Here is a 22,723-nt window from a genome sequence, read left to right as displayed (position 1 = left end):
GGCAAGACACGATACAGGTTTAGCCCCCTATGTGTAATGTCGTATCATTATTATGTCTTGACTAAAGTTCTTAAGATAAATGTACTTAATGACACCATCCCAATAAGACAAGAAAGAAAGGAAGGCAGACCAAAAGAAGACTGCTAGGACACATCAAGAGACTGAGCCCTTAAAATGCCAATCACATGAAAGAAAGAAAGAAAAAAGATAGTAGTTTGGAAGACATGGCCTCCATCTACACTTAGGAGACAGAAGGGACAGCGAGGAGACACGGGAAAGGAAGTCAACAGGAATGGTGGGAGTCTTGTGTCAGCAGAAGCCAGCGGCCATCTGCTGGTGAAGCAGCTCAAACCAAACACAGCCTCCACCCGCTGGGCAACTGCTCCAGGCAGGGGGCAGATATGTAAATGAACAAAGTTTCCCTAGACTTCCAGATTCTTGGGGCAGATTTCCGATTTTCTCTCTCCCTACGAGTAACTGGACTGAGGCTCCCGAGTGAAGGGCAGGCTGTTCCTGCTCACGTACCACCTCTCATCAGGTCATTTACAATGTTCAAATCTTCAGGTATGTTCCACATCTCTCTTGGAGTGGACGCATCAGAGAAAGCGCATGGATGGCCTCAGCTACACAAGGGTGACCCTGATTCAAGCTGTCAGAGGGTTCACTTCTGATAACATCACTGCTACTAATCCTCCCCGAGGCTCACACGTACTCAAGTTCTAGGGTGCTGTGATCCACTCCCCCAGATTCTAGTGGACATTTCTGCCTGGCTGTAAGGAACCCTCTTGGCCCATTTTCTGTTATTTCTGCATGCTAGCAGATACTCCCGGTCTCTACCCACAGCGTCTTCCATTACCAATGGCCTCACGCTCTCAGTCCAGGCACTTGGTCATCCCTTTGCCACAGACCTTTGAGAGTCTCAAAGGACAATGCTGACTGAGCATCAAGTGTGCAGACAGACAGATCCAGGTCTGGATCTCCCCTTTTCAATCACGAGCTGTATGACCTGGGCTTGACCCCTACAATCCTGTTTCCTTGTGTGTAAAAGAACAACTGCTATGTGTGGTAAGGGCTGTGGTGAGGACGAAGTGACGGCATGCTGAAAGGTACCTACACGATGCACAGTGTAAGTGCTGGCCCTCACTGAATGCCAGCATGCTTGCTTCACTTCTCCAAAGCTGACACGCACGCGTGCTCCACTGCCTGCCCAGCAAACCTAGGTGTCCCCACGTTGGGTCAGTACGGTCTCCTGACGTAGCGTATGGCTGAAAACAAGCAGGAATCTAAAGTGGCCTCGTGACTCAGAATCGCCATGCCTAACTCCCAACTGCTCTACGTTGCCAGCTCCTTCTCATCGTGTTGGTGACTGCGGTGATGCTGCTACCTGGAACGAAGGGTTTACTGCTGCTGGTTCAGAGAAGAATTGCCAGGACCATCGTGTTACAAGAAAGCATCAGCAAAGGTCAGTTTGGAAAAGTTTGGCAAGACAAATGGTGGGGAGAAATTGCTGTGAAGATTTTCTGTTCTAGGGAAGAATGTTCATGGTTCCGAGAGACAGACATTTATCAGACTGTGATTGTTCCAAACCACAGAGGAGGCACAAAAAAAAAAAAAAAAAAAAGTCTGCAGTGAACCATGACCACACCTAACAGTGACAGCGACTTTGAAATCTTCAAAAAGACACAGGACTCCACAGTGATGATTCCACAAGGACTATGGCAAAGCTATTAAGCTGATTAACACCACAGAAAGATCTGCTTTGGACTACAAACTGCTTAGGACAATTTTGAGATGTGTGGTGGTATTGTGTTCCCCGAAATACTGTGCACCCTAATAAACTTATCTGGGGTCAGAGACAGAACAGCCACAATATTAAACATAGATAGGCAGTGGTAGCACACGCCTTTAATCCCAGCACTTGGGAGGCAGAGCTAGGCAGAAATCCATGTGTTCAAGGATACAGCCAAGCATGGTGACTCACACCTTTAATCCCAGAAAGCGACTTTAATCCCAGGAATGATGGTAGAAGGCAGAAAGATATATAAGCCGTGAGGACCAGGAACTAGAAGCATTTGGCTGGTTAAGCTTTTAGATTTTGAGCAGCACAGTTCAGCTGAGACCCATTCTGGATGAGACTCAGAAGCCTCCGGTCTGAGGAAACAGGACCAGCTGAGGATCCGACGAGATGAGGTTAGCTGTGGCTTGTTCTAGCTCTCTGATTTTCCAGTGTTCACCCCAATAACTGGCCTCAGGTTTGATTTTATTAATAAGACTCTTTAAGACTCCTGCTACAGAGATGGCTAGCTGAGATGATCCAGCCTGACAAACTACTTGAACAAGGACTTGAGACAAGCCCTGCACTTTCTCATTATGCAGTGACTGGGCAAATGATACAGGACTTGACAGTTAACCCAAAAAAATTATTTTCAGGATTCCTTAAAGATGTCATCACCCCTAGAAAGCAGGAAGTAATCTTAAGAAAAACGACACCCACATTCCCAAGAGGTGGGATGGGAGGTTTTTGGTCGTTTGAGTTATAGATATTGTCATTGTTTATGATGGTTGGTTACAAGTTAATTGTTAATGGTCAGGAAAAAAGCTGAACATGGAGATTAGATTCTGAGTTTTTGTTTAAAAAAGAAAAAAAGAGAATATAGATTTGAGGTAGATCATTGAAATCTACTCTGAGAAAAAAGATAAAGAAATAATATGATAAATGGGTAGATCACTCAATCTATTCTAAAAAGAAAAAGGGGAAGATATAAAAATGACAAAAGGTAGATTACTGAATCAATTATGAAAAGAAAAATACTTCTAAAAAGGAACTACTTGTTTTAAATAAGTAATGAAAATTACAAATGAATAGACAAAAAAGGGGAAGTGCGGTGGTATTGTGTTCCCCAAAATATTGTGTACCCTAATAAACTTATCAGGGGTCAGAGAACAGAAAAGCCACTAGATAATTAGGCTAGAAAATGTTGGTACATACGCCTTTAATCCTAGCACTCCAGAGGCAGAAATCCACATGTTCAAGGATACAGCCAAGCATGGTGACTCATGCCTTTAATCCCAGGGAGTGAGGCAGAAAGCAGAAAGGTATATAAGGCATGAGGACCAGAAACTAGAAGCATTTGGCTGGTTAAGCATTCAGGCTTTCAAGCACAGTTCAGCTGAGAGCCATTGGGATGAGGACACAGAAGTTTCCAGTCTGAGGAAACAAGACCAGCTGAGAAGTTGGCCAGGTGAGGTTAGCTGTGGCTTGTTCTGTCTCTCTGATCTTCCAGTGTTCACCCTAATAACTGGCCTCAGATTTGATTTTATTAATAAGAACTTTTTAAGATTCCTGCTACACCCCCTTGGAGACAGAGCACACAGTTCATTCACACTGTTCCTTCAGAGGTCTGGCTGCTCTCAAAGGGCTGTTCAATGTGTGTCCCCATCCAAATACCATAAAAGGACACCACTAGACCCACAGATGCCTGATTGGAATTGATGCTTATAAAAGGTCCCACATGCTAAAGAACTGTCTGAATGTCTTACCTGGACATTCAGGTTTCTGCAACCAGGCCCCAGCCCTTCATCTCTTCTGCCTCTTCTACATAGATGTACTACTTACTGTTTCTCAGCACAGGCTGCCTCTCCCGACCCCACCCCTTTCCCCACCCCACCTCTCCCACTCCCAGCCTCACCGTCCCTCAGATGTACTCTCTTTAGTGAAATTCCAAGCTTACACAGGCATCTACGTGTACACACAAATACATTTTTTCCCCAGTTAAATCCTTTTTGTTGTTATTTTTTTCCTTTTATTGGAAATTATTGCTAGGCGGTGGTGGTCCACTCCTTCAATCCCAGAACTGGGCAGGCAAAGACAATTGAATCTGAGTTTGAGGCCAACCTGGTCTACAGAGTAAGTTCCAAGACAGCCAAGGCTATGCAGAGAAAGTCTGTCTAAAAAGGAAAGAAAAGAAAGACAGACAAAGGAAGAGGGCTGGAAAGATGGCTCAAAGGTCTTCAGTTCAATTCCCAGCAACCACTTGGTGGCTCACAACTACCTATAAAGAGATCTGGTGCCCTCTTCTGGCCTGCAGGCAGAACACTGTATACATAATAAATCTTGGGGGGGGGGGAGATAGAAAATTTTTTTTCTCACATAACATATTCTGATTATGGTTTCCTCTCCCTCTTCTCCTCCCTCCCCTCACATTCAGATCTACCTTCTTTCTGACTCTCATTAGAAAACAAACAGGCGGGGTTGGAGGGATGGCTCAGCGGTTAAAAGCACTGGCTGCTCATCCAGAGGTCCTGAGTTCAATTCCCAGCAACCACATGGTGGCTCCCAACATGTAATGAGATCTGGCGCCTTCTCCTGGCCTGCAGGCAGAACACTGTGTATATAATAAATAAATAAATAAATAACCTTAAAAAAGAGAAAAGAAGCAGGCCTCTAAGGAACAATATAAGATAAAACAAAACTAGCACACTGGACTAGGGCTGTCTTAGTTGGGTTTGTACTGCTGGGAAGAGACGAGGGCACCTCTTATAAGGAAAACATTTCATTGGGGCTGGCTCACAGTTCAGAGTTTAGTCCATTATGGTCATGATGGCAAGAATGGTGGCATGCAGGCAGACATGGCGCTGGAGAGGCAGCTGAGAGTTCTACATCTGGATCCAGACAGCAGGAAAGGAGAGTTACCTACACTGGGCCTAGCTTTAGCATCCGAGACCTCAAAGCCCGCCCCCAATGACACACTTCCTCCAATAACACAATACCTACTCCAGCAAGGCCACACCTCCTAATAGTGCCACTCCCATGAGCCTAGGGGGTCATTTTCTTTCAAACCACAAGGACAAAACCAACAGAAGGGAAAGAGCCAAGAAAAGGCACAAGAAACAGACACAGATGCAGAGACCATTCATTAGCACACTTAGGAATCCCATCAAAACACAAAACTGGAAGATGTACTACATACACAAAGGACTTGTAGGGTTAAAAAAAGAGAGAGAGAAATATATATGAATAAAATAAAGAAATAAGACTAATTTTTTAAAAAGCCCACACACGACATTAGGAGGCAGGGAATCCTCAACATGCAGTAGAGTTGGTTATTGGTTGACCATCTACTGCTGGGTCTGCAGCCTGTTTCCCAGTGAGACTTCCTTGGAGAAAACTCTATTTTTATTTGCATGTGGTTATCAATTGAAGATACCTCCTGGGTTAGGGATGGGGCCAACTAAATTCTTAAAATAGCAAAAGTTTCTTTTTCTAATTTAATTACTAACAGACGGTATCTTGGGTTTAAATGTTTAAATGTTTAGTTGGAGTCAAGTTTGACCTGGAAAATAACACCCAAACTAGCTAAACCTACATTACTATAGAGAAATCTACTAGTGAAAATAAGAACATTAAGTCAGAAGTCACGAGGCAGGTCTCTGAGGAAGATAAAAACTAGACAACTAGAGGACCAAGTCTTGTCAACACTCAACTTCTGTATATATACATGACATATGACAGTGACCAGGGCTCACACAGTCCCTTCCAAAAAACCACAGCAAAGAAAGGCCTTCCAAACAGTGAGCACTAAAGGTAGAGAATTTCGCCCCACTCTTTGGGGCTCTCTCCACCCACTATAAAAAGCTAAAAATAAATGTGGTAAACACACATGACAAGCCAAACAGCAGAGAGAATACTCAAGAGTCAACTTGTCATGCAGACCTCAGAAGCAGGGCTCCTGGAGAAGTAGTATGCCACAAAAGCAATGGCCTTGTTCTGACTCAAGGATGAAGCTAACACTCTCGAAAGGAATGCTTCTCAAACCCTATGGTCCATGTCAAATTCCCTAGAGAGAGCTCGTCAGGCATGTAAATTCTGGAACATATTCCTAGAGTTTTAGGATTAGCAAAGAGTAGAAAGTTTACCTACATTGCCTCTTCTAGAAACAGGCTGAACCCTAACATAACACAAGAGAGAATATAGGAAAAGGGGCTTGGGGAACTTAAGACTAAGTAGACCTACGCTAAATGTAATAAAAACACAATAACTAAGACTGCTCGTGAGTTTGCCAGTGGCCCGTGACCACATTATCATTCCCCTTGAACTATGCTGTCAGCTTTGACCACCCTCCCGCTTCTCCTCCGCCTCCTCTCCTCCTCCTCCTCCTGACTCTGATGATACTTTAGACCTCAGGCCTGACTACCAGGGTGCGGACCTCCAACGGCCCGCCATCTACGCTCATGTAGCTATTCTAGCTCTAAGTCCATGTGTACTAATGACTCCAAGCCGATCTAGACACCAAGCCTGTCCTCTGAGGTGCAAACTCACGCATCATGATGACCTCTGAGTGGTCATCAAATCTCAAAATGACAAAGCGTAACCCCCAAAGTCTCTCCTCTGGTTGTTACCATCTCAGATGGAATGTGACTAGACTCCTTCCTCCTTCCCCACAGGAAGCCCAGGAAGCCTTGCCTCCCCACCCCTTGCGCTGGAGTGGTTTTTCTCTCGAGCTCCACTAGCTGCTCGACCGTCAACTCCTATTTCCACTTGTTCTCACAAGCAGCTAGCCAAACTAGGCTTTGCAAATGTAAACCAGATTACACCCCCTCCTGATCAAAACCCTGCAGGAGCATCCTATCTCCACACAGTCCAGGCTTCTCCATCTGCCCCACCCCACCTCCTCCTCACCACCAACTGCTGTCACACTGCAGAGCACCGCTCCATGGACATCAACCTCGGCTGGCTTCTCTCTCACTTTAACTACGTTTCCGCGCCCAACCCGACCTTTTCTCCCTCTCTCCTCCTCCGTGATCCTTTACTGTTCCTTTTCCTATATGGCCCTTGTTTGCCTTTTTACTCTGAAGCACCTAAGAGCTATCCCAGGTATACACTAGACGCTTAATAAAAGTGTGCTCAACAGGGGCTGGAGAGATGGCTCAGCGGTTAAGAGCACCGACTGCTCTTCCAGGGGTCCTGAGTTCAACTCCTAGCAACCACATGGTGGCTCCCAACCATCTGTAATGAGATCTGGCTCCCTCTTCTGGCCTGCAGTCATACATGCAGACAGAACACTGTATACATAATAAATAAATAAATCTTTAAAAAAAAAAAAAAAAAAAAGTGTGCTGAACAGTTTAGGCACATGGTGTACACTGCAGTCCCAATCCACTTGGGAGGCTACCACAGGAGGATTGCTTGACCTCAGAAATTCCAGAACAGCCTGGGCAACTCAGCAAAACTGTCTTTAAAGGTAAGTAAATAAATAAACATACTGAATGAAAGAAAAGGAGGAGAAAGCTGGGGGAGGAACAGAAAGTTAAAGGGATCCAAGAATAATATCTGAGAAAGCTACTGGTTTCTCTTTTTGAAAAGAGTGACACTGAGTGACCTGAACCATCAGAACTAGAAAGGGAAAGTGCATCACTACATTCTTAAAAACTGCAGCCTGGCTCCCTGCCACCTTCTCCCTCCACTCTGTGTCCTGTCCTTTGTTGTCACATGTGTCTCTCAGGGGGCACAGGCCTGACACAGAATCCTCTCTCTTCCCACAGACCCAAACACACGACTTACACATGTAATACCGTGAACGCTGGTTTTGTTTTCGACAGACCTCAGGGGCCAACAGGGCTGGACAGGAATACGAAAGAGGGAGACGCCAGAGACTGCCGAAGCTAGGCCAAGAATGTGTGTTCTGGCAGGTGGTGGTGGTGGTGGTGGTGGTGGTGGTGCCAAGTCTTTAATCCCGGCACTCGGGAGGCAGAGGCAGGTGGATCTCTGAGTTCGAGGCCAGCTTGGTCTACAGAGTGAGTTCCAGGATAGCTAGGGCTACACAGACAAACCTGTCTTGAAAAAACAAACAAACAAAAAAGACCACTAGGCTCCATAAATTAACAGAGACATGGAATGATACAGGCTCAGAAGCCCAGAAAAGGACCTGAGACAAATAAAACTTTAAGGTAAAAACAAATACCAAGACCATCACTCAAAATACACCCTTCAGGAAGCTGACCCTGACTGACCTCACGAATCTGATCACTGTGAGGAGAGCTGCCGGGTCTCTAGAAACTCTTCAGGCTACTTGACCACACTGAACATCATCCACTGATAAACGAACAGCCAAGTCACACCGCTGATAGTATCACATGTTCCAGCGAAACGAAAACTGAGAACGGAGGGAGACGCAGCATCTTTGTTTTTTCAATTCTGAATTTCAAACAGACTTTGTAAATGCTCCAAGAACTCCACTATTCACCTATACCTACCAACTGTTAACATTTTCCTTGATTTCTTTATCATTCTCTTTTCTGTTGTCCCTAAACTTATTTAAACTAAGTCACAGACCCACTCCTTGATCCTCCAGGATGTACTGTCTTCTTACAGAGGCATTCACTTACACAGTCACAGACCAATTACCAAACCAGGAAATTGAGTACAATCATCTCGTCTCTAAGCGTCAAATGTAGCCAGCTGTCCCCGAACATTACTCAGCAGCCTTGTTTTCTGCCTCTAAGGCCACAGTGCAAGTTCTGTCTTCATCTCAGTTACTAAAGGTCGGCGGCTGGTTCCCCAACCTGTGTTCTGGACACGGCCTCTCTCTTTGATAAAGCCTCCCCTGGGCTCCGCCCGCCCTTTCCACACAATGGGACTGAATGTTACGCTTTTCTGCAGAGGTGTCTTTCCTCCTCCATACAGCACACCACAAGTAAGTGCCACTGCTAGAGAGACTAACCTTGGTCACTTGGTTAGGAAGGTAAAGTCATCATTTCTCACCTTTTTGATCATTAAATGACTTATGGGGAGGTGAGTACACCCCTGTTCCTCACAGAACTCTGCCCACACTCTGCCACCAACTGATGATTCCTGCTTGAGTCACTTGTTACTGTAATGGCTGCAGAATGCTCCTTACGGCTTCCACTCCTGCCAATTCCCTGGCTGACATCAGTCAGGAAGGTCCCCTGCAACCTGTGTCTTTACCCACCAGTGGTATTCTGACCTAACCCCGCAGGGCTTCACTCCACTTGCTTTCACATTTAGTCAGATATGGTAAGTGGGAGCTCCTTCCAGCTCCTTCCTGTATCTCTCTGACAGGTCTGTTTGAGTACTGCCTTGCCTGGGGACAAGATGTTCCACTTTTGTGCTTTCCCTACACAGACTACTCTGGAGGGAACCAGCCGCTTCTCTAAAGTGCTGGGGCCATTTAGCAAGAGGTGATTTCTAGAAAATAAGATCTGCCTGGGCTAAAAGCCAGTATCACTGCTTCTAAGTCCTCTCAGGACAAAGTAGGTCACACACTTTTATAAGCTGTAGTTTAGAAAATCATATCCAGCAAGAAAAGCAGTACATAAAATGTACATTTTTCACTATTGCATTTGAACAACACAGGTAACAGAAACATCATGCCAATATATATACATACATATATGGGTTTGGTTTTTTATCTTTTCGGGTGTTGTCTTGGTTTGGGGAGGAGGGTTGTTATATTAGGTTTTTGGGTTTTTTGAGAACAAACCTAAAGCTGGGTGGGTAGAAGGGGGGTCTGGAAGGACTTGGGGGAGAAAAGGCTATGATCAAAATATATTTAAATTTAAAAACTGTTTTAAATAATAAATATAATTAAGAAAGAAAAAAATTACATAAGACACCAAATTAAGAGTCAATTTTGCCAGGCGGTGGTGGTGCACGCCTTTAACCCTAGCACTTGGGAGGCAGAGCCAGGAGGATCTCTGTGAGTTCGAGGCCAGCCTGGGCTACCAAGTGAGTTCCAGGAAAGGTGCAAAGCTACACAGAGAGACCCTGTCTCGAAAAACAAAAAAAAGTCAATTTTTCCTTTTATAGTGAGTAAAATTTTATTACACAGCAAGCTATTTACAGAAATCTCTCAATTTCACAAAACAAAAGTAAAACTGTAAGTTAACCATTTCAGGTGGTTTACAGTCACCAGACTTTTTGGTGGTTGAGAGTAAGAGGCTCCAGGCAAAGCCAAAAATTAATACATCAAAATAATTAATTACATCAAAACCAAAAACAACAGGCAGCTCTCCGCGGTTGGTTCTAAGATTTTTTTTTTTTTTTTTTTTTTTCTGAGACAGGGTTTCTGTGTACTCCTGGCTGTTCTGGAACTCACTCTGTAGCCCAGGCTGTTCTTGAACTCAGAGATCCACCTCCCTCTGCCTCCTGAGTGCTGGGATTAAAGCCATGTGCTCCACCAACACTTGGCAAATTCTAAGATTATTTAAAAAACAAAAACAAAAACAAAAAAAAAAACTAAAATTAAATTAGCAATTTGGCCAGAAATCTGAAACGAATTAGTCTTAAGGAACAAATTCTTCTGCCCTCCTTCCCAACCACTCAGAAGGACTGGACATCATGACCAGAAGTCCCCGGCAAGGACAGTGAAGCAGGCGTCCTGAGAACCTGTTGAAAGCATCAGGTTGTATCAGGAATCTTAGAAGATCTTACTAATAAAATCAAACCTGAGGTCAGTTATTGGGTGAATACTAGAAGATCAAAGAGACAGAACAAGCCATAGCTAACCTCACCTAGCCAACTTCTCAGCTGGTCTTGTTTCCTCAGACTGGAAGCTTCTGTGTCCTCATCCCAATGGCTCTCAGCTGAACTGCTGCTCGAAAGCCTAAAGCTTAACCAGCCAAATACTTCTAGTTTCTGGTCCTCATGCCTTATATATCTTTCTGCTTTCTACCACCACTCCCTGGGATTAAAGGCTCACTTTCTGGGATGCTTTCTGGGATTAAAGGCATGAGTCACCATGCTTGACTGTATCCTTGAACACATGGATTTCTGCCTCTGGAATGCTAGGATTAAAGGCGTGTGCTACCACTGCCTATCCTTAGTATCTAGTGGCTTTTCTGTTCTCTGACCCCAGATAAGTTTATTAGGGTACACAATATTTTGGGGAACACAATACCACCACATCAGTTGCTGACACCGCACGGCACATCTGGTCTAGACAGAATAACAACCCGTAACCTAGCCAGCATTCACTAAACACCTGCTCTATTCCCTCCAAATACTCCACCTCTTGCCCTACCCTTTGTGGAGCACACAGTACCTGCACAGTCCTCAGGGGCCTCTCCATGAAGAGATCCAGTCACACTGGGTTGGTAGAACACTCAGTCTGCCAATGCACTACCGTAAAAATGCTCCAGAATTCCCCACCACCAAGCCTTCCGCAGCAGTACTTACAGTCTTTTATGTCTCTAACATCACTAAAATCTCTCATACACTTAGCCTGTTTTCTGCTCTCCGTAAGTATTCCAGCGTCTCGAACATTAAAGAAAGAAAGAAAAAAGAAACTCTAACACAATAGGATGTTGAATGTCTTCCGTTAACTGTAAACATCTTCAAGTCAATGACTGTTTTTATTGTATCCTCTATACCTATAATCCCAACAGGTGCCCAGTAAATAATGCTGAATAAATGAAATTAAAAACAGAGCATCGAATGAGATTATGAGTTCATGGAACAACATAAGCTTGAATGTTACAAGTCCCTACCTGGTAACTAACTGTTTTCTTTCCATCACTTCTAGTATGAGGTAAGGTTAACGGTCCTGATACTATCCAAACATCTTCAAATCTCTCCGTCAGCTCACGACAATACATTTCTATTCTGAAAAACAAATCAAAATATGTTACATGTTCACAGGCATACATGTAAGAAAGCAGCAAGTCACCCATCCCTAGGAAAGACACCAAGATCTCATTGAAGAAATTAACTTAGGGATGCCCATAGTGGCACACACCTGTAGTCCCGGCACCAAGGAGGCAGAAGCAATTAGATCTCTGGGAGTTCAAGGTTAATCTGGTCTACAAAGAGTTTCAGACCAGCCAGGGCTACACAGTGAGACCCTGTCTAAAAAAAATTTTAAAGCTAGTAGGTGGTAGTACACATCTTTAATCCCAGCACTCAGGAAGCAGAGGCAGGCGAATCTCTCAGTTCAAGGCCAGCCTGGTCTACAAAGCGAGTTCAAGGACAGCCAGAACTACACAGAGAAACCCTGTCTGGAAAAACAAAAAACAAACAACAAAAAAAAATTTAAAGCAGTCTTTTGAACTTCAAACTATTAAAACAGACACACACACATCAAATCGGGCATGATGACGCACACCTTTAATCCCAGCACCCAGGAGGCAGAGACAGGAGGATCTGTATAGGTCTGTATAGGTTAGAGACCAGTCTTATCTACACAGTGAGTTCCAGGCCAGCCAAGGCTACGCAGTATCACAACTGTAGCTTTGCAAGCTCATCCCATCTGAAGCTGAAGGTAAGATTTACACTGAAACGTTTCTCAGACCGTCTTCTGCACTTACCTGTAAAAGTCAAATGCTAAACTGCAATTCCCTAAGTGATGGCAATTTCTAGAACACGTTTGCTGGAACCAAACAGTCATTCCATTTTCACTTGGCACCAGAATGTATCTCTCCTAAAAGGCTAAAGACACTAGGAGCACGGACTCCCTTACTAGCTCAACACAATCAACTCTTAGGTTCTGGCCGCCCCATGCGGCAGCTGTCCTAGTGGAAACCATCTACAGGGCTAGGGGCAGAGACAACATAACCCTCGACATGGTAGTGACATGCACTCATTATACTGCACTTGGACATCTAAAGGAGAGGCAGCACCAGCCACCATGCCTCTGAGTTTCTTTCACAGTGCAGATGCCCAGTTCCAAGGTAAGTTCTCCTTCTTACAAAGAGCTCCCTTGAGAAAAGAAAATGTAAAAGGTTCCCACAGGTGTGCAATCAGCAAACACAACATGGAAGGGGTAAGAAAAACACCCCAGAGCTTTAACAAGTTGGAAGGAAAAGCTTTACAGGGAGTGCAAAGGTCCATGAGTTAAATCTGAACCTTAATTGGGTCCCAACAGCAACAAGACCCTCAGGGGAATGAACACTGTAAAGCTGGTGCTGAAGAGTTACTGTTAATTTTTTAAGTACAATAGTATTGTGGGTTACATTTAAAACAACTCTTTCCTCCTAAAAATACAATTTATAATGTCATATATTATAATCTGAGCAAGTGGTAGGGGTTAGAGTACACAATGAAACAGATGTGCCATGGCTGGTAACTAGTGACGTCTTTACAGATTCCTCTCGTGGTTTTTATGTGTCTGTGTGCACACATGCACATTGGTGTGGGTGCCAGAAGCCAGGAGAGGTGTTGGAACCCCTGGAGCTGGAACAATAGGCAGCTGTGGGCTAGCTGGTGCGGATGCTGAGAACCAAACTCCCGCCCTTCGCAAGAGCAACATAAACTCTTGACCACTGAGCCGCCTCTCTGGCCGCTGGGCTTTTAAGTATAGGGCATTTTCTTAATGTTTATTTTTTAAAATTTGTCTTTTATGTGTGTGTTACCTGCATGTATGTAAGTGTACATGTGAGACCCTGAAGAGGACACTGGTTCCATGGTGATACAGAGAGTTGTGAGTCACCATGGTGATGCTGGAAACTGAACTCAGACCCTGTAGCAGAGCAAGCAGTGCTCCATCTCCCCAGGTCTGTTCTGTTTTGTTTTGTTTTTGGTGGAAGGGATGGAAGCCATGGCCCCTGCCCACGTGAAGCAAGTAGTCTACCAAGGAGCACACCCGTAGCCTGATTCGGAACCATAAAATATTATACAGGAAAAAGCACACTGCCCAAAACCACCTCAGGCAGTGCTGGCCTCAGGGAGACCACGTGACAGAACTCAACCATGTCCAAAGAAAGCAGAAGGCACAGCCGTTTGTTTCTACCACTAACATGGTAAATGGCTGTGTGGAACTGTACATGCCAAACTGTGCTCCTGCAAAGCTCAGAAAGAGGCAGGTGTGGTGCTGCACACCCGTCACCCCAGAACCTTCGAGGCTGAGGAAGGAGAATCCCAAGTTGGAGGCCAGCCTTGGACCTGACGGTGCCCCGCAAAGAGCTCAGGCACAAAGTGCCTTCCCTGGACAGGTTACTATCCCTCAGTTACTATCAGGAATATTCATTTCAGTAGCTTCTCTCAAAACCTGACAAGAAGAAGCAAATGATCAAAGAGGCAGGCTATCTTCTGAAGGCTGTTCTCCCAAATACACCAAAGAGACTGGCCCTTCAGCCAGGAGAGCATCTGAAGAGCAAGAGACAGCACATACACGCCAACAGTCTGCGTCACTGCCCACCGCCCGCACCTACCTATTCCAATAGCCAGAGTTATTGTCGAAATTCTGAGGCACGATGTTAGAAAGGTAAAAGGTTTCTGCCATGGCTTTCTGTGAAAAAAATGAAAACACGTGTTATTCCAGCATGCCTTCCCTTCTGAAGCCCCACAAGCAGATGCAGACAGCCCCATATTAACACCTACAGGTCTACTCATCAGTGCTGGAATCCGCTCACATCAGGCAATCATGCTATCACCCATCTAGAGCCCCAACCCAATAATACTTATTTAGATAAACACAGACATAAATATCCTAAGACAGAAAACTCTGTCATTATGCAAAATAACTCCAGGGCCAGTGAACTCGCTCAGCAGGTAAAAGTGCTTGCCCCACAGGCTTGCTGCCCCTAATCTGTTGCCCAGAACTGATATAAAGGTGACAGGAAGGAACCCACAAAGTTGTCCTCTGGCTTCCACATACAATCCATGCACACACCTAATACACACAAAATAATTTTAATTAAAAAAAAAAAAAAAGGACTAACCCTGCCTTAAAAAAAATTAATTTTTAAAAAGACTATAAAGCTGGGTACATGGCCCATGCCTATCATCCCAGCGCTTCAGAGGGGAAAGCAGGGGATCAGGAACTCAAGGTCATCCTAAGCCACATAACGGGCTCTAGGACTGCCTGTACCACATGAGTGTCTCAACTAACAGTAACAACAACAGTAACAGAAAATAAGAACTATAATGTAAGTAGTTCAGTGTGTCTGGCTTTTCTTACCATTTATAACATCCAAAAGCATGTTTATATGCTCCAAGGACTAAAAGCCTCCAAAGAAAGCTTGAGAGTAAATTCTGGCTTTAAGCCTCTGGAGGAAAAGCCAACTCTCAGGGATTTTATTGAAGAGGTATGAAAAACAACCAAACATTTTGTTCAAAAGTGGCAGAGGAACATCCTCTTCTCCCCGTTTCCAGCCACCATAAACTCGCTCACTTGGCAAGTCTGATCGACACACACAAAGCTCTGCTCCAATATCTGTAGCCAGCAGCTGCCATCACCACGCCCATGTCAAGCATGGTTCTAGCCTGGCAGCCACTGGACCGGATGGACTGTCACTTAACTTCAACTTTGCTACAACTCTCAAACTTTTCAAACTGAAAATGCGTTCACATCTGGGGTGTGGCTAGGTGGTAAAATGTCAGTTTATATGCACAAGTTAAAATTAAACGTGAAGAAACAGAAAAACAAGTAGCTTCAGTTCCTAGTGGCTTTTCAGCCCCCTTCACATTTAGAATTTAGTTTTTAGAGGCAAGAGACAGACAGACACGGACATTCTCAAGCTTTATAAATTAGTTCCTAGATCATCAGCCACACATCCTCATCCTCTCGAAAGTATTCCTACACTGGAAAACTTGTTATTTCCTGCTGGGGCCATGTGTCCTCGTGACCAGCCACTTCCAACATAGTCCTCATTGAGAGCACTGAAGGTCGAAGGGACACTGGGATCAGGCTTGAATTTACAATGTTTTCTGTCTGCGTCACCTGAAGGAAAACACACAAAATGGTTATCTATGGGTCCTCTGAGGCAGGCAAGTTGGCTACTGCAGGAAGGTATCACTTCAAGCAGCTGGCATTAGGGACCACATGCATGTCTCAAGTTCCTAAAACAGTTTAGATACTTCATCTGAGCAAGGCTTGGTCTAGGACAGGATGCTTCTCATACAGTGAAGCTATCGCTCACATTCTGACTCTGGCTTTTTCAGTTAAAGTAAACCACCCTGGACAGAACTCAGCTGAAAACAAGGAGGTAGCAAGGGGCACAGAGAGCTCCACACCAAACAAACGTGTACAAGAACCATCAGGTAACCACAGTGGCTGATCAAACCAGACAGAACCCAACAGAGGGAGGGGGTCACAAGCCCCACTTCTCACAGAGGAGCCACTGGCAACTGAGGGCTACTGGGAGAGGGAGTCAGTTTGCTTCAAGAATCTGCCTGAGGGGTTACCCATGCGCCAGTAGATGATCTGACACCCAGGCACAAACTGGCAGCACTAAGTGGACTGGGGGTTGGTTTAAAACACACATACACACACACACACACACACACACACACACACACACCTGAAACTAGGAGGGAATAGTGGTGAGAGGAATAGAACCGGAGGAGACGGGGTATGGGGTGGACACATCAAAACCCATTATGTGCACACAGGAAATCCTCCAACAATAAAAATAGGCCCCTAGCCGGGCGGTGGCAACACACATCTTTAATCCTAGCACTTGGAAGGCAGAAGCAGGTGGATCTCTGAGTTCAAGGCCAGCCTGGTCTACACAGTGAGTTCCAGGGCTACACAGAGAAACCCTGTCTCAAAAAAAAAAAAAAAAAAGCCCCTTGTATATTGTTTTACAAAATTATATTCTGACAAATTTACTTGTACTGAATTAATGAATAAAGGAGAAAGATGCTTTTGTCTGCCTAGTGCCTCTTAAACCATGACAAAATAAACATCTAAGGTAGGAGCTCCACTCAGAATACCTCAGATTTCTGAATAGGACAAGTGTTTGAAAGTAAGTGGTGCTTTGAGAAAGGCCTCTGCATGCTTAGTCCCCAGTTGGTGGGCTGAGAAGGTTAGGAGGTGTGGCCTTGCTGGAGTGGGTGTGACCTCATTGGAGTAGGTGGGTCACTGGGAGTGGGCTGAGGTTTCAAAATCTCATGCTAGGCCCAGCATGAGATCTCTCTACCAGTGGATCAGGATGTAGCTCTCAGCTACTGCTCCGGCACCATGCTTCCAGCCACTCTCGCCATGAGGATAGGAGACTCACCCTCCGAAACCGTAAGCAAGCCCCAATTAAAAGCTTTCTTTTGTAAGAGCTGCCTTGGTCATGGTGTCTCTTTACAGCATGGGAACAGTGACTGAGACACAGTGTTTATAAGCAACTGAGTTAGCTGTACTTTACCTCCTCAAAACTACCCAACTCACGGGTTTACAATGGAAAAAGCATTGCTTTCCTCATACCTATCTCAAAAGGATCACAATAGCAGGATAAAGTTAATAAAATTAAAATTCTTCCATTATTTTAACTTATTAAGCTTGATTATAAATCAAATGGATTTATGGGACACAAAGTTACAGTTAGAGGCTACAGATACAGCCAAGTAAAGATTTGATGCCAAGTGTGAGGACCTGAGTTTGGAGCCCCAGAATCCATGTAAAGCCAGATATGGTAACACACATCTGTAATCCCAGCTCCTAGAGCAAGATACAAAGTGGAGACAGGAGAATCCCCAGAAGCTGGAGGCAAGTTAGCCTGGGAAACAGGAACAAACAGGAGACCTTGTTTCTAATGAGGTGAAAACAGGAAAACTAACTCTGAGGTTGTCCTCCGCCCTGCACACACACACAGTGTACGGGTGCAGGTCCACCCTGCACGCACGCGCACACACACACACACACACACACACAGAGTGGTCGGGTGCAGGTCCACCCTGCACACACACACACACACACACACACAGTGAACTGGTGCAGGTCCACCCTGGAGATTCATGACATATATGCACACACTCACAAAACTTAGGATCAATTTTCAACTTCTACAATAGTTTCCTCTTGAACGAGGACATTCTAAGGTCCCTGCTACGATACTGGGTTTGTTAAGTCCTGGAAAGGTATACGCTCATCCTGATATCAGCATTTTAATCCTCACAGACAGCACACGTTCTTATCATTTTTCGTGTGTGTGTGTGTGTGTGTGTGTGTGTGTGTGTGTTCTCTTCTGTTTTCATGGGAGCTCCGAGACTCAGACTCAGGTCAGGTCGGCCTGTGCGAGTACCTTCACCGACTGAGCAATCTGGCCAGCCTCACAGCACACATTTTAAAGTGAAGGAGAGATAATATACAGACCTTACATTTAATGATAACTCACAAAATAGGGATGAAACTACCACGGTAAGTGGGATGTAGTGGGGCATCCTGGTAATCTGAGTACTTGGTAGATGTAAAAGCCTCAGGAGTCCAAGGTTATCCTCAGCTAGGTAGATCGATAAACTGAGGCTAGCCTGGTCTAGCCTGGTTTTTTAAAAAAAAAAAACTATAGCAGAAAAAAAATACTATCATTAAAATAGTAAAAAGTTACTGTACTATCAATTTATTTTAGCTATTTATTTTTTTGAGGCAGGCTCACAGTATAGCCCTAGCTGGCTGAGAACTCATTTCTATAGAGGCTGACCTTGAATTCCTAGGCACACCTGCCACTCCTAAGATTGAAGCTGTGCACCACCACACCCAGCAACACAATTTTTAAAGACTACCCCAAGTCAGGTGTGGTAGAATGCGCTTTAATCCCAGCATTCAGGTCTCTGAGAGTTTAAGGCCAGCCAGGGATACATAATGAGACCCTATCATGGAAAAATAAAAAAAACTATCACAACTTATAGAGAAAGAATAGTTCACAAAATACCACCTCTGACAATCAATACAGTAAAATCAGCTATTTGACTGGGAAAGCATAACAACGATCATCACAGGCAAAGGCTGGGAGACCCGATACTCAATAATGGCAGCAGAAACTAAAATAGATCTACTTAGAAGCCAGTTTGACATTCATTATCAAGATCTGGTGATGTTAATTAAAGAATCTTCCAAGCCATGGAAGATATATGAACAGACTTCACACCCACGTCACAGCTGCAGACCACGTCACTTTGGCCTCCCTTTTGAGTGCACCAAGTGTTCTCACATCGGGGCTTCCAAAGACACAACTGCTTCTCTCTGCCAAGAATGCTCTTCTCCCATCACTCTCCAGTCCACTTTGTCAGAGAAGCAGAGTCAGCTCCTGGGGCCACCTCTAGCACATTCTTACTGTCCCTTAACAGTGCTATCCTAACCTGCAGTCAATTCCTCCAGAAACGTCACTAGTAATCTTTATTAGATGCTCATAATTATTTGACAGGGCAACCTGATTCCCTGTTAAACTACACAGGTGGTGCACACTTGGGAAGCAGAGGCAGGAGGATCTCTGTGAGTTTGAGGCCAGCTTGGCCTACAGAGTGAGTTCCAGAACAGGTAGGGCTGTTCACAGAGAAACCCTGTCTCAAGAAAAGCTAAAATAAATAAATAGATATGGAAATAAGTAATAAAAAGTGAAATAAATAAAATGCTACAGGACTACAGACTACCCACTCTAGCCTTGGGTATACCCCACAGCTTGGCATCACTGTGCAAGTACCACTTAGTAGGCGTTCAAACAAAACCTGTTGAGGTAACAATGATGCTCGCTGCATCAATATTTATGATGGAGCCTTGAAACTCAAGTGTTGAAATACAGATGTTCCCAGTCCCTGAAACAGCTGGGAAGGATCTTGGTACTCCTTCAATACTAAGCTTGGTCCGTTTAATAAGAGAGCAAAATAAACATCATTTTCTATGTGCTGGGAGGTGCAAAGACTGAAAATATTATCAACAGTCCCCTTATTCTAAACTTGGAAACCCTTTCACCAGCACCTGAACTTGGTTGCAACCACCTACCTACGATCTTGTCCTTGGATATATGTTCAAGGACCCATCTGGGCACCCGTTTTGCCTGGTCATAAGACAAGGCATGATTAGTGTAACGCCTGGTCTCTGTTCCAGTTAAAGGAAATCCAAACTGTTCCAAGACTATTTTTTCTGCAGATTCTGAGAAAGAAAAAGAAAAAAAAGGGGTGGTGGTGGTGAATAAAAACAAGTAATTAGTAACTCTTATTAAGAACAAAAGATCAAAGACAACAGTGATATCTAAAAGCGAATGGCCCAAAGGTCTCTCCAGGGAGTGTGATTCCCAGTGCTGGGGATAGAAGGGTCTAATCAAACAGACCTCATTTTTTGCAATTATTTATTAAGTCAAAGAAAACAGTTTAGCAAAATCCTCCTCTGCCTACATTCTGCTGTGTATTCACAATAAGCTTCAACTCCAGGGTGTGCATTTGGTTTAGGCGCTGGGGAATGAACTCAGGGTCTCACCCACGCTAGGCAAGAATTCCAACAGGGTCACGTTCCCAATCCTTTTACTTTTTACTCTGAAACAGAGTCTCACTACATTTCTCAAGCTAACTGAACTCACTCTGTGACCCAGGCGGGCCTTGAACTTTTGCTCCTCCTACTTCTACCTACCAAGTTTACAGGTATGTGCTGCCACACTCCGTCACAACGTAAAGAAAGGCCTGGTGTGCAGGGTGCAGGCAGAGCACAGCTCAGCAACAGCTGTGCACACACTAGAGGCCCTCGCTTCAATTCCTGGTACCAAACAGAAATACGGACCGGATCTTACTAGTTTTCCAAATCTGTCTGCACCTCAAACTGTAAGGAGTCCTCAAACTGTAAGGAGACCGCAAAGGAAAACATCATGCCGCTGCAGCTATCATTGATAAAACTGGATGGGAAAGGGTCTTCATACTTAAGGAGACAAAAATGGCCATAATTTTAGTTTTTCATCATCACAGTATCTCATCTGCCAGGCTAAGTATTCATTTTAGTTATCCTAAAGACTATAATTCCATGAGTGGGAGCACACACCTGTTACTCCAACAAGTTTGATGCCTGGCTGGGTCACAATGAGACCTTGACTCAAAAAAAAAAAACCACTCAAACCATCCCTCACTAACACTCCCCAATGTTTTAACACAAGGGAAGACTGATAGGTAGGTATGCTGCAGGAAGGCTGGGAAACTGGTATTTTCTCCTATTGGAAAAAAACCAAGCACACGCTCCACAGTGAGCCGGGTACCAGTCACTCCTTCCTCCCCATGCCTTCCCAAGCGCCAACCGCCGGGGTATTCCTCTGGCACAAAGCAAGTATCAGAGAAGCAGGTGGTTGAGCATGTCCTGGAATGCGATGGGCCTGTAGGTGCCCTGGGAACGTAAGGATTTACATGCTTGGAAAACTGGGTAGGAGACAGCCTTCATGGAAACTCCTTCACACACACTTGCTGGGATGGTTGATGTCAATTTGACAGAATCTAGAATCACCTGAGCGACAGGCCTCTGGGTATGCCCATGGGGGATGGATCATGGCTGTATGCACAGGCGCGGGAGCCCGCGGCTTAACTGTGGGCGGGGCCGTTCCCGGGCTGGGAATCCCACTCTGGGTGGACGGGAGAAAAGGGGGCCGAGCAGCAGCATGCCTTCCTCCCTGTCTCCCGACTGTGGGAGCAATGCGGCCAGCGGCTTCGAGCTCCTTCCTCGCCATGATGGGCTGCACCTCGAACTGGAGCTAAACCAAGCCCTTCCCTGAAGCCGCTTTCGTCGGGTGCTGGTGTGTGTGTGTTTGTTTTTTGTAACAGCAACAGGAAAAGAAACTAAGACACTTACTGAAGGCCAATTCTGTACCAGGCACTGTGCTGCACCTAAGGTGGAGAACAAACAGAGTCTCAGCTCGAGGTGGAGCTACGGACGGAAGGCGGTGACTGGCGAGCCCGCAGAGCGAGGGGAAGACTTTGCGGGCGGAAGGGGCGGGTGGGGCCGAGGCCCGGGGATGGAGCCCGCCCGCAGACTCACCGTGCGGGGATCCCGCGTCCCGGCTCCGGAGGAACTGCAGCGCCGTCAGCCCAGCTCCCGCGGCGCCCACGACAGCCCCGGCCAGGAAGCCATTCAGAAACCGCCGCGAGCCCCTGAGGCGGGAAGCGAAGCTCTTCGCAGCCATAACTCCAGAGACGCCAGCGCGTTGCCTCTGCCGCGCATGCGCACACCGAGGGCCCGAAGCCAGGATGGCCCAATCGCAAGCGCGGGAACGCGGCACGCACGCGCGATTTGGAGTCGCCGCCCAGAGCCCTTCGCAGCTGACGGCCTCGTGCGCCCCCTGGTGACCAGCTGGAGCAGGCGCGCCTGCCTCCATCCCGGTCCGAGCCAGGTGATGGATGGGTTCTAAGTGTCAAGACTTAGGTTTAATGGTGTGCATGTACTGTCCTCAGAAGAAAATTCCTTTAGTCTCCTTTAATAGTGAGTAAACGCGTTCTCATGATCCAACTCGGTGTGATTCCAAAACCTGTTCCACACTGGATCTGTTTGCAACGCCTAGCTTCAGAGTCAAAATGCACACACATTGTGTGTCTGTATCTCCTATCGAGTTTCTTGGCAAAACAGTACTCCCTGGTAACCTGAGACTCTGGACCAGAGCTCAGAAGTTTAAATCCCTGCCAAACCACTAGCTATGGGGTTCTGGTTCCACTTTAGTTTTAAAGGTTTCCTATATCATTACTAGTGTGTCTGTGTATGTCCATGCCATGGTGAGCATGTGGAGGACAGGGAGCATCTCTGATGAGTGAACTCTCTCCTTCCATCTTATGCAGGCTCTAGGGATCAAACTCCAGTCCAAACTCCAGCTTCTACGGTACCTTTAACCGTCTCAGCAGTCCAGCCGGCAGATAAGAGATGGTGCTTAGCAACTCCATGTGTATCCAGCAGGAACCCACAGACTAGAACCAACCCTGAAAGCAGGGAATGCTATCTTACTGACTTCTAGCTCCCATAAAAAGAAGTGTCAGGCTGGGCGTGGTGGCGCACGCCTTTAATCCCAGCACTCGGGAGGCAGAGCCAGGCGGATCTCTGTGAGT

At 45.5% G+C, this 22,723-nt stretch overlaps 1 protein-coding gene across 1 annotated transcript in view; it reads right to left on the bottom strand.

The window, feature by feature from the left end:
- Positions 1 to 21,866, bottom strand: part of Exog (exo/endonuclease G) — a 28,143-nt gene extending 6,277 nt beyond the window's left edge. Inside the window, exons 1-5 of the mRNA XM_028856393.2 lie at positions 21,669 to 21,866; positions 19,662 to 19,811; positions 15,535 to 15,674; positions 14,164 to 14,240; positions 11,506 to 11,620 (exon numbers count right to left, since the gene is read on the bottom strand). Of these exons, the coding sequence (XP_028712226.1) occupies positions 11,506 to 11,620; positions 14,164 to 14,240; positions 15,535 to 15,674; positions 19,662 to 19,811; positions 21,669 to 21,813 (627 nt within the window). The 5' untranslated portion in view covers positions 21,814 to 21,866. The remainder of the gene's footprint in view (positions 1 to 11,505; positions 11,621 to 14,163; positions 14,241 to 15,534; positions 15,675 to 19,661; positions 19,812 to 21,668) is intronic.
- Positions 21,867 to 22,723: the final 857 nt, after the last annotated feature.

The sequence above is a fragment of the Peromyscus leucopus genome, chromosome 7, assembly GCF_004664715.2.
Source record: "Peromyscus leucopus breed LL Stock chromosome 7, UCI_PerLeu_2.1, whole genome shotgun sequence".
Lineage (NCBI taxonomy): Eukaryota > Metazoa > Chordata > Mammalia > Rodentia > Cricetidae > Peromyscus > Peromyscus leucopus.
Note: the sequence above shows the minus strand (reverse complement) of the source record. Positions and strands in the feature narration are given on the sequence as shown.